This window comes from Poecilia mexicana, unplaced genomic scaffold (genome assembly GCF_051168715.1).
Source record: "Poecilia mexicana isolate PSO_F unplaced genomic scaffold, ASM5116871v1 scaffold_5, whole genome shotgun sequence".
Taxonomy (NCBI): domain Eukaryota; kingdom Metazoa; phylum Chordata; class Actinopteri; order Cyprinodontiformes; family Poeciliidae; genus Poecilia; species Poecilia mexicana.
In genome coordinates, this window is record NW_028263374.1 from 24,090,372 (window position 1) to 24,103,431 (window position 13,060).

Below are 13,060 nucleotides of genomic sequence, written 5' to 3' on the forward strand. Positions count from 1 at the left end.
TATTTTCCAAATCTCCATGTGGAATTTTTTAAATAGAAAAAAAAAAAACTTATTATGAAGCCAAATTCCACTAAAGAACAAAAGGATTTAAAGATACTGAAAAAGTTGTACTGTTAGAAGCTTTTGCACTTCTGCATTTCTCCGTGTTCGCTGGTGAGCCTTGTTTTGAAATTCCTTTCTGAACATTTTGTTATGGAGACCTGTCAGCGGTCAACCTTCACCACTGGCAAAATAACAACAAGCATATCCCCAGACCTGTCTCAGCAGGGACCACAAGACCTGTTTCATTTTTTATCTCTTCCTAACCTCTGTCCTCTAACCCTTTACCTCGCTGAAACAAGTCTGACCATGCAGTTCACAACGTGCTCATCAGGAGTTCATTAATGTTTACTGTGATCCAGTTGTTACAAACAGATGGTACATGTAGTACAGGTATTATAGACAGCACTACATTTCTGTACGTTTGTCTATTGCTGCATGCATATTTGATGTACTTTGCCCCTCTGTCCCTTCTTCACATACTTATTATGTCAACTATGCTTTAGCATATGTTAGCAATGCATATTTAAATTCTCTCAAACTTATTTCTGCTCATTTGATTCTCTTGTTCAGCAATGCATAAATTAACCATGCAGCTGAGGTTCTCAGTTTTAAAGAGCTTCTGCTTGTTGTGAGTTGCTATATGAAAGCATTATTGCATGAAAGAACAGCTAATCATCTTAGACTAATTATATGCATACGTTCTTTTTAGGATTTAATACCAAACAGGTTACTTGGATTATTAGCAGGTTGCGTATATTGAAATTGGATGTAGCTTTGCTGCTAAAAACATAAAACAGTTTCTATGTAAGTCTATTGAAAGATGCCTGTATTTATTCTGAATTTCTACTTTTTGTATGTAGTTTACAGTGTCAATTCTTTTTTTCACTTTTTACCTGACTGTTTTTACTTTCTAGACTGGTTTAGTTGGTAGCAGGAGAAGAGGTGGGTAGTGAGTTCTTTGATCTGAATTAGTTGTTTTTTTGTAATGATGATATTAGTTTTGACATTTTTTCTCAATCTCTAAAGTATCACAATTTAAACATAGCTTTATATTTTTATCTGTTTGATTACATTGTGTTCTCAAATGATTCGTTTGAATGAAAAAAGATGTTATGATCAAACAGTTACTACTCACTACTTTTGTTTAGTCTTACTTCTACATGAATAGCAATACATTGGAGAAATACTGCTCTTACTTGAGTACAATTGTTGGACAAGCTAGTAATCTCTGAATAAAATATACGATAAAGCAGCATTCAATCTAATTTAATCCTCCTGGCATGCGTCTTTTCCAGTTAATTTGTTTGAAACAATTTTTTTTTAAAGGAAGTAACATGCTACATTCATAAGCAAAGTGCTTTCCAGTCTTCTCAATGACTGTGCCAAACTAGTTGGGATAACAGGTCAACCGTACGTCTAAAAGGTGTTGTGCTTAGCAGAGATTTTCCTGGCGGTTTGTTTTAAGAGTATTTGAAAGGTCTATGTAACAATAAATATATAACACACACACCAGATTCCTTGACTGTACTGCAGGCCCACCTGTCACAGTTTGGGGTATAGAGGTGTATGGGGCATGTGGCGTATCTGTAGACACTCCAATTGCGCTTGACAGAGTGACATCAAAGACGTCAGTTGAGGAGCATAGGAGGCTGAGGCTGCAGTGAAGCGCAGCATCGCCAGCCTTTCCCTGTTCCTCACACCTTTATCAGCAACACAGCAGGCGTACTGATGAGGAAAGCTGCATAGTTACTGCATGCAGCTTCCTCCCATTTGGCAGCTGTGTGGACACTAGTGATATTCAAGGCAAGATGCAGCAAATTATCCTTATCTATCTCTAATAAGAAACATGTGTTATATCAATATTTTTGGGGGTAGACCATAAAAGGTAAACACAAATTTGCATGGGAAGAAAGAAAGAAAAAATATGATGTAAAATTTGCCTTTCAACTCAGTGAGTCTGAATTAATTCAGTAAGCAAAGTTTATTTGGTGTTCACTTCAGCAGAGAATAACAAACATGGATCGAATTTTATTTCTTTATTGCATTTTTTTGGTTGTGGAAAACACACTGGCAGTCAGCACATTGGATAAAATGCTAATAAAATGTAAATGCAGCTCTTTTCTATCATATTTATTCACTTTGTTTTAAGCGGCTGTCTGCATTTATCATGAAATCCTATTGCTTGTGTTCTTCCAGTGCTTTTTCTAAACCAGTGGTTTCCCAACATGGCACTCAATCCATTTGAGAGTTTTCTGATAACTTTTGCTACAATTTTTTTTATTTATTGCATGTGTGTGTTTTCCATTGACACATATGAGGTTGACACATTTAGCCAGAGCAAGTGAATCCTGTCCTCTACTACAACAACAATAAATACAAGATTTCATTAAAAATGCATTAGCATAGTAGAGTGAACTGCACCAACATCATAGAGTTATGGCAAGAAAATCACAGAGAGCCTGGGATGGAATCCATCTTTTCTGTCAGTGACTGACAGCATGTCTCTAAATTTGTGCCATTGTTTTAAAGGATTGTTCTCTTTATGTCTGAGAGTTTAGCTAAATTCATGTTTCCATGTCAGAATAATATTATTTATTCATAAAGAACTGCATTTGGAATATTTTTTGTTTTGCATGACTCATGAGACTTGGTTGTTCTACTTCTCAGATGCTGGGCACATTTTTACAAACTCGTTTTTTTTTTTTTTTTTTTTTTTTTTCCGAAAGTAGAAGTTACTTGCATATCATTGCTATGCAGCCATGACACTGAAAAAAAAAACTTTTTTTTGCCAAGTAATTCTTTATATTGATTGTATAAAAACAACATTACACATTAATTTCTGTAATCTTCAAGTGTCCATTGAATATCACATAGATTGCCCACCTGCTTAAATGTGAATAAACATTATTTATATATTTATTCAAAGTTAAACGTAATTATTATGCAGAATTATGTAACACACAGGTTACTGGAGTTATTTACCAACATTTCCTGAGCATAAATCAGGCAGCAGAAAACACAGTTTTCTTTGTGTAAAAAAGGGTTCAAATATTTAGATAAAATTACCTAATTGTACAAAGTCCTTTCTTTCAATTGTTTGCACTGTTAATATTATTGTGTTTTAAGATATCCAGTTAGCTTTTGCTCAGTCATGAATTTGTACTTGATAAGAATGACCTTTGGCAAGGGCGAGTTCTGTTGGAGTCAAAACCCAACAATTTCTCACCAACAGACTAAGGCACTCATTTTCAATTGTGTCATGAAGGTTTGGTGCTGGAAGCTGATCGTCTCAACTTTGTTATCATTCCCTTCTGAGGTTATTTTCTCCCTCATCGGTACTAGAACTTAAAATCTAAAATTTAAACTCTTAAAACATAATTTTCTTTAGGCTTAAGAGGACACTTAATGTTTATATATTTGATTCTCAAATAAACTCTTGCTGACATTGATTTTAAATATATTCTAGTTCTAAGAATTACACATAAATGTTCTGATTCCTTTGATATGTCAGAGACGTATCGATAAAAAGCTTAGAAAAAATTATTCTTTTGATTGTTGACAGATTATGAGTGTAATTGGTTTATGAACATGAACAAAGATTACTTTGCTTAATATTGTATAGTTTGTGTGAACAATTAATTCCCAGCTTTTGATCAGTTCACTTTGCAAAGTAACATAGTTATGACTTGCAAAGTCAGTTTTATTATGTTATTAATGCATGACAGATATCAATTAAACTGCATTATTCTTGTTTGAAAAAATTGTGAGAAAACTAATTTAATGTAGTAGAAAATTCAGAATGAGTAAGCATTAATCACACAGTTGTTTATGAATGAACCTCCATTTTGGCCCTTTGAGGAACTACTGCTTTATCCATCACTTAGATAAAAACAAATCTAATAGAAGCGGGTGGCAAGATGGGTTTCATTGACTCTCTTGGGAATCGATATCACCACCAACCTGGTCAGGATGACAATTACATGTTAATTGTTTTACACCAACACTTTGCCTTCCCAATCCACCAAAGGTAATTACAATGAAGGAGTTGTTGATTTAATTTCACGGATGGTGTAGCATCACAGGGGCTCCCTCGTCGTTGTAGTCGTAGGCAGGTCTGTCCTCTGTTCAAAGGGAGACCTACAGTTGAATCAGCATTTTAAACTCACCGAACCATGGTGTTGTTTAGTCTGAAATGGCTGTCTTGCTCTGGAATGTCCCTGAATATTGGACAACACAAGCGGCAAATGTTATCATGCATGATTTAGTGAGTAATTAAATATCGCGAAACTCATTTTCTCCCGACCCATCGCCACACTAGTGTTTATCCTGTTACCTCCAATTAGAGGAAACATAGCCTACATCGCTCATTGGAAGAGTTCTCTCTACCACATCTGTGAATATAGTTAGCTTTTAATGGCATTTATGCGTTCTGTATTATTAGTTAGGCCTGTTACAGGCCTTGTTAGTGGATGGGGGATTTACGCAATGTGGTATAGAAGCCAAGGCTAATGTTATGCTTCTCCCGTAAACAACACGTGTCACTTTATGAAGGCCTGCACAGTAGTTATAAAGCCTTGAAATAGAAAGTGAGAATTACCCCATAGTGCTTCCTTGCCAGGACCTGCTGGGCCTATTAGAAACCTGGTGTGCTACTGCATTCTTTAAGTCTATCTGAGTGGCCCTGCTGTTTCTGAAGGGTTTTCATGAAATGGCCAAAAGCATTGCCTAATTAATGGGCTTCCTCAGTGCAGAATTAATTGTTTTCTACCATTCAGAGTCGGCTCTTTCAGAAAGGGTTAAAGCGTCAGACTTTGATGGCTCTCACAAGAAGAAGAAGAGCCCGTCAAATCATGAGAGATTGTTGCTGAGGCGCAGGAGACAGAATGAGAAGAATGAACGAGGGCAGGGAGAGGGGGATGTTGAGGGTGTGCATGATTATGTGTTTTGTGTGTCTGCGCGAACATGTGGAGAGTAGGAAGAGGTGGTTGGTGACAGGGGGAGTAGGACTAAAAGGATGATTGAGACAAGCAATCAGTCCCTCAGTCCCGCTGTAGGGAAGAAAGACCGAGCAGGAGGCCGTTGCCTGCGGTTACATTGCTAAGAGTGAAGAACTTGTTTTTTTTTTTTTGTTTTTTTTTTTTCTCTTATGTATCAGTATGAGTGGAGTGTGGTTTAGAGGAACTAACACACATTTTGGCACACCTTCTCGATCCACTGTGAGCCTATGCCATGTTGACTGAACAGAAGATGAAGAAAAGGAATACAAAATAACCTGCTGCATGGGTGATCAAGTAGATTTAATTTATCAGCACACACAGATTTACATGCTGTCTCTATTAAACAAAATGAGCCACACCTAATGTGTTAACCTTGTCTTTTTATTTTGTTCACTTTATTAGGAACATAAAAATATGTTCGTTTGAACACCTATAACACAAATATAGAAGAAAGTCAGCTCTAAACTCCTCCACTGGAATTATTTCTGTTAGCTCTGAAATTAATCTGTCAGACTGCAAAGATTATCTCCGTATCTCGCTGTGCTCAAACATGCGAAATGTTTATGATGAGTAAACATTATCTCAGATTTAATTAACAGATCCCACACTTGCATTAATCCATGAGAAATATCAATTGCGCTGCTGTATTTAATTAGGCTATATCTTTGCCCTTTGTGTCACCAGGGCTGATATAGCACCATGCCCTGCAAATTAATCAAATTAATCAGCAAAAGACTTGAAACAAAGGCATGATTGGAATAACAAAACTGAGAGACTAAGTCTTCCCTGTAAGTGTTCATTCCCACCACCTTTTTAAGAGATGCTGGGCGTCTGTAGATCTACAGCTTTAGTTTCTGGAATCTTTAAATTGAAATTTATTGCTTCAAATCAACAAGTCATAAAAACAAAATGTATGTGATACCAAAACAATGGAAATTTAAAAAAATATTTTTGGTGATATTATGCATAAGTTTAGGTTTTGACAAATCTGTCTACAATAACATCTCGAAGTCGGTTTAATGAATGTTTATATTCTGTAACTGTGTTGATCCACTAAACGGCAAGGTTCAGTCTTGAAAAATATACGACTTACCTCTATTATTCTCTGTGTCTGGATGAGTATGGAAAAAGAACAAATTGAATGTACAAAATTGTTAGTTACCAAACATTATTTACTGTTTCATTCACTAAAATACAAAAATCAGAATTTGTAGTATAATGGTTTTCACAATCATCTTTAACAGAGTATATTTGTTGATCTTAGATATGCACAGTCACATTTATTTATTTTTTTTGCTGTTCTTTAAATCAGAATTTTTAATCTGGGTATTAAAAACACATAGACTTTGTGTTATGTTTTATAGAAGATACTTTCATAACTGTCTCTCTTCTTTGTCTATTTATGGGTTTTATTTAGCCTAACCCTAGCCCTTTTTCCTTCTTTCTCTTCTATAGCCCTTTATCCATTTTAACTTATTGCCATCCCTGTCTCTCTTTCTTTTCTTGTCTTTTTCCCGTATTTAATATTTGTGTATATTTCCTTTAAAGTAAACCTAAAGCAGTTTATAACAGACTTGTAATAAAAATTCAAGTGGAGCATATTGGCAAAAACCGCAATACTTGTGAGAGTAAAACTGCTGGGCTTCATGGTTAGTTAACTCCAGTTAGTTGAACAATTAGCATAGGATAACATTGCTCTGACTTAAAGAACTTGTCATGTATTCTGCTATCCGAATAATTAGGTTTTAAACTCATCTGTCTAAAAACCATTATTCCAGAAGTAATTTTCTTGGCGTATGTTCGTTCTAGCAAATTTTAGTTTGCCCTTCATGCTTTCCTTAAAGAGCAAAGCATTCCTCTTTGCACACCTCCTGTGAAACTTAAACTTGTACCATCATTGCTTGATTTTACCAGCATGAATTACAAACAGGGGCAAATATTTGTTGTAGGTCTTCATAACATTTATGGTTTGCTAGATGTTTCTTTCATTTTAAGTATCACCTTCATTTCATCACATGGTGTACATTTTATGCTTTGAATGCCTCCCAAGTGTAAGATAATTATGACTTAAATCAATCAGACTGGAGGTCAAAGCATCCAATTTGCTTTAAGTTTCAAGCATTCAGCATGTCAAGGTGTAAGAATCTTTACCAGTGCAGTGTCTTCATAGTGTAGCTTGGGATTAAGTAAAGTTAATAATAAATTGTTACAATAATAGCTGAGTAGAAGCTGTGTTGATTGTCTAACAGTAAAAATCTTTCAGTATTTTTTTTATTTTTTATTTTCTTTACAAAAGTTCATTAGAGATTGGCTTTTTTTGGCGATCAAATTATGTGTGCTACAGTGTTGAATGTGTAAGAATGCAATGCTAGAGTGTCATTCAACTAAGACGGCATATCTTCCAAAACTGCTGAAAAGCAAGACACAAACCTTTTATCCTCATGATATCATGATTTATGAAACACTTACACTAATTGACCAGAATAATGTAAACACCAAGTTTAAATTTCACATTTTGTACGGAAGTCTACAAAACACTGAAAAGATGCAGACCTTCTTTCGTTGCATTTTAAGTGCCTACTGTAGGCATGGATTTATTGCTTACATCTTAAATTAAAATAAATATTGATGCTGGTTTGTTCCTTTAACGAAGATAAGATGTTTTTCAGTTATAAGTGAGGAGTGAAGAGTATCTAGCCTTCCCTTTCTATACAACCTTTCATTCAGTTTAACATTTTTGTCTTTTTTTATTTTTTTTACCTTGTTACGAGCCTCATATTCTCTTTAATGGCTGCTGGTCTGGATGAAAGTCTTGGCAAACAGACTTTACTTGAGAATGACATACTAGACAATCTGTTAATGCATTCAAGGAGTGAAACTCACAGTGTGTATTTTTAGTTAGACTTGTGCAATTAGAGGCATTGAAGTTGGCTGGCTGCTTGGATAATAACATATCTGCCAACTGAATTATACATATAGAAGCACATGCACTGTATCAGTGATTAATCCAACAACAACCATTAGTCACAGCATTGTTTCTAGGTTGTTACAACAAATAAAATTAATAAATGAAGTATCTGTTCAGTTGATGGAAAATTAGCTGCCAGAAAACATTAACCTTAAACTTGCATAAAGTGTGGAACAATGCAGTTTTATGAAACAGATGTGCCTAAAGATAAATACTTCTTAGAGAAATAAATCCAGCAGCAGTTTTTGATTAATTTCTTATGCTTATATGTATAACTAACAGATATGAATTTGCAAATGAATGTTTAAATCCCTACCTACACTTGCGAGATAGTGGGTGGTGTCCATATTTTATACTTGTACTATTTTGCAGCTAAAGTCTGTGTTTATCATTTATTTCACTTTTACCTTTCTCCTTGCAGTGCAGTAAAGATTAATATTTATTTATATTCATTTGGAGTTTATTTCAAAGCTTCTCTTTGTGTGTACTCTGACAGACTCAACACACATAGCCAGTACATCTGAACTGAAGTTTATTAAAGCTAATGAAGAAAGTTGATAATTACTCTGCGGTAAAATAATCTACTGGCCTTGGTGTCACTTCTGCTGCAGTTTGCCCTCAATTAACCCATGTAGACCCTGTGTGGCATATGATTATGACCGCCCACATGTCTAGAGAATGTTTCAGGGCTTAATGCACTAACCTTTTATATATGTGACCTCAAATCTTTTTGTGTCTTGGCGGATGGTTTCTCAGAGACTGTTGGAACATCACACCTGTACTTAAAAATAATTTATTTAACGTAGACTACACAGCTTAGAATTGCTGTAAATCAAAAATGTTCCTGCTTCCAGGTAATTTTCTGACTCTCATGCAGAATGTCATTCCATGCCATTTACGGGATGTGGAATGAATAAATAAAAAGAGTTAATTATACAATGATAAATGTGCACTAAAGAGGGGCTTCAGTGAAATGTGTGCAGAGCGGCGAAGTACATGTGAGGATGAAACTTTGTAGTGAGCAGACATTATTAAACAAAATTTGGGACGTTCTTTCAGTGTGGATAAAATGCAGGCTAACATATCCAGCAATGAGAAAGTTATGCGATTATTTTCAAATACTAACAACATAGTTGACATACATCTGAAAATGTTCGACTATTTATTCGGCTTATGACAGAGATAGAAAGTTTACGGTTGCTAATATGGGCAATATGAATTGGTGAAATAAACACCTAGGCTGTGTGACGAGAAAAACTTTAATTTGTTTGTTTGCTTGTTTCAGGAGAGGAAAATTCTCGAGGTTGGTTATATGGAGAAGATGAAGGGAAAACAATAGTACCATTTTCCTGTCCACTGCTTGCCTGTCACATGCCTGTCTTTGCTACAAAGTCACCAGAAAGAAAGGTAAATTTTAACTCACTCACTCACTCACTCACTCACTCACTCACTGATTCATTGTCTTTTTGTAAATCTTGTGCAAAATTTCACCATTTACTGAAATTTGTGAGATTGTATAAATCACTGCAATGACAAAGTGAACATATAAAATTTAAAATTATATTGTAGTATAAGTTATTATCTGAAGTTATCTTTGGACCTAAAGAAGAACGAACTAGAGTCAAAGCACAGCTTGAGGTTTTACTACTAATAACCAGCAATGAGGCCCGAAATCTGGGTGTAGTGACGAACTCTGACCTGAACCTTCAGAGCCACAGAAAGACTGGTACAAAGTTGGCCTTCTATCACCTGAAGAACATTTCCAGGATTAGAGATTTAATGTCTCAGCAAGATTTAGAATGAATAAATATTTTCAAAATATGTTTGCGGTTACTACGTTCACCAAAACACAGTTGTAACACTTTTGACCTCCAAACAGTAAATTCTTTACCCATTCATAAAATATTTGCCAGGTACATTTTATGTTCACCTGTTAAAGACTTTATGAAAAGAAGACTTTCCTTTTCTGTGGCTTGTTAATATTTTTTTTTCTTGGCTTTTGTCCATGGAGTCATACTGAGCTATCTTTTCATTGTTGGATAAAGGAAAAAATAGCCACCCACTGGAAGCCTGAAGCTCTTTAGATCTCAGGTGGTGGATTTTTTTAGACTTTATTTCAGGCTGTGTAGATTTAAGCCACTGTTTATTTAATCATTGCATGCTGAGAGCCTGCTAATTGTAATCTGGAAATTGTGAAAGTACACATTTAAATTTAATCAAGGTTAGTTCAACAGCTAAAATTAAGATGGGGCGAGTGTGAGTTTATTTTGGTAATTTTTGCTTCAGAAAAAAAAAAGATATATATATATTTAACATTAGAAGTTCCTAGGACTGAGTTTGGCGCAGTTTTTCCATTCAGCACTGTCTTAGTTCTTTGTGGCATACACTCAAAATTCAGTGCATATTTTTGTGGAAGCATTTCAGTTCAGCTCAGACATCATTAGCTATTATCACATTTGCTGTAGATTTGTCAACTTCACACTGATTATAACAATCTTTCATTTCACCACAACCCAAAGCTCTATTGGCTGAGATGTGATTCCTGCAGAGGCCACTGGGGTACATGGCATGTACAAGAGTGCATGACCCAGCAGGACACAGTCATCAGTGCAAACCTTTACAAGGCAGGAGGTATCAAAGCGTGTAAATACAGGGCTAGTGTCACTAATAACAATTCTGATACAAGTGTTTTGTTTTTTTTCTTGAAATGTAATTACCATTGCATAATTTGGTGACTTGACTTCAGTTATTTGATTATGATAAAATACAGGACAAAGATTGTAGTAAAATTTGTGCCTGTTTGTTTTTTTATTATTAACCAACTGCAATATTACACAATGTAGCAGAAAAAAATAAAATAATTCCCTTTTTACCGAAGTCTTTGACTGTAATCTGCTTGTAACCTAAATAGGAATACTATTTTCTCCTCTTTATTCAGCACAAATGCATAATCACATTCTGCCATATTAATACATTAAAAAGATATAAAATTTTGCTTTTAAATTAAAAGTGTAAACTCTGGATATGTGGTATTGTCATTCTTGCATATGTGCTGGCATGAACTATGTGAGTAAATTCCAGTAATTTACTGGACATATGGGGAAACTGCATTCAGTCTCATCACACTAGTATCGGATCAATACCAGTACTCACCTTGGTATCGATAGTGTCAATATTTAGATCAATACTCCCAGCTCTAATGCAGTTTCCATTAAATTCTGACCCTAAAATTTGAAGATTGCAGCTGCATTTGACCAGGAAACCTTTTCCAGTTTGTTGCAATCCAAATTTTGGTGAGCATGTGTGAAATTTAGCCTTTTTTTCCTGCCGTCAGATATTGGGAGTGACAGATTGGGTGGTCTCTTCCTGATGTAGCCTGTCTACTTCAAGGTTTGATGCATTGCATTCAGAGAATGTATTTTGCATACCTTCACTGCAATAAGTTGAGATCCTTTTGCGGTTCAGTTATCTTTAACCAGTTTGCCTATTGCCCTCTGATTTTTGACACCAACCTTGCATGTGTTCACACAGCTGTAATTTAATGGAGATTTATTTTATGATTTTAACCAGTCTGTATAATAAAGAGGATTAGGACCACTGGAAAAAAAAATATTATTCTTAGTATTATATGTTCTGGTACATACACATATTGTGTTTGCATGTGGCATCTCCTAATAAAAACAGCTGTTACTATATTCCTTCCCTTCTGTAACTTGATGAGTTCACAATTTTGTTATTTTTGTTGTATGTCCACATGCTGTTAGAATACACACATTGGCAATATCTCTCTACTTTCCTAACAAATCTATTATATTTTTATGAAGGAAAACCAATTTGCATGTTCTGGATGACTAAAAGATTAGAAGACTAATTTAATCCTCTAACCAGGAAACCAGCAATGCAATGAAGTGAGCAGCAATGATACCAATAAATCTATGTAACAAAAGATAAACCAAATTAAGCTCTCACCTGGATTATTTTGCTGCGTTTATGAATTGAAGTAATGATTTCAAATCACCGCTTGTTTCTTAGATGTTTAAATGTGTTGTAGCTGTGCATGTTTTGATTCCCTGGTATTTCTAAACTGTCAGTGTTTATGAGGCAAAGAGCCTGAAATTGGATTACATTGGATAAATCTGTCAAAGCAATTTGACTTTCACTGACATGAACTCTACTTCTGAACACGCCATTAGTCCGCAGTTATGACAGATTTCTTTTTCTTATAGTGAGAGATTGCATCAAAAGAGATTATAGAGTGCCATTTTACACACTCACTTCCTATTGAATGCAATCAAAGCCCACTAAAATGCACCATCTCACTGATGGTCTCACTCAAAAATGCATAGACTGTTGGAGTTACAAGGTTGCACAAGAACATTTCTTCAAGTTGCTACCTGACGAATTTCGATCAATACAAGCTGTTAAGACAGAAAATCTTCCAACAGATTAAATGGTCAGAGCAAGCAAGGTATATACTTAAAGGGTTTTAGGAGTCAGTAAAGTTAGTTTTAAATATATTTTTAGAGCTAAAAGAGAATATTTGGACCTCTTTTGTAGACATGGGGCTTCAAAGGGGAAGTTGAATTACCATGTCTACTGGGGAGGATGCTATAAAGTGATAATGCAATTATCTTAATGGCAGCTGAACCCCGATGTGTTAATCAATGTTCCATCATTTGATTAAGACCTATGCATTAACCTGTACTCTGCTAGCCATATGGAGGACTGAGCAAAGTCAGGTGAAACAACAGCTGGAAGAGCAAAAAGTCAAGTTTTGACATGGTAGAGAGGGTTTTTCCCACCAGATTCTGGCATCCAGAAGTTCTGCCAAAAGGCTGTTACATGTGACTGAGTGCAGAGCCAAATCAATTAATATCTTTCAAGCCAGGGGGACATTGCAGTCTCTGATGATCTTCTTAAATTCCCAGCTCTAATAGTAAATAAATGAAGCACCTGAGCATGCCACTGAAGAGCTTGGCAAATTAAAAAGTAAAAACAGTTTAATGCATCTTGGTACTTTTGTGCTGCTTATTCCTTTTTTGTGTGGCAAACG

The 13,060-nt window shown here is 35.3% G+C and overlaps 1 protein-coding gene across 3 annotated transcripts in view; it reads left to right on the top strand.

Moving 5' to 3' along the window:
* arhgef10la (Rho guanine nucleotide exchange factor 10 like a) overlaps positions 1–13,060 on the top strand; it is a 127,598-nt gene that overhangs the window by 73,183 nt on the left and 41,355 nt on the right. For all 3 annotated transcript variants that reach the window (XM_014985201.2, XM_088005775.1, XM_088005774.1), the window contains one exon: positions 9,293–9,414. In XM_014985201.2, the coding sequence (XP_014840687.2) occupies positions 9,293–9,414 (122 nt within the window). The remainder of the gene's footprint in view (positions 1–9,292; positions 9,415–13,060) is intronic.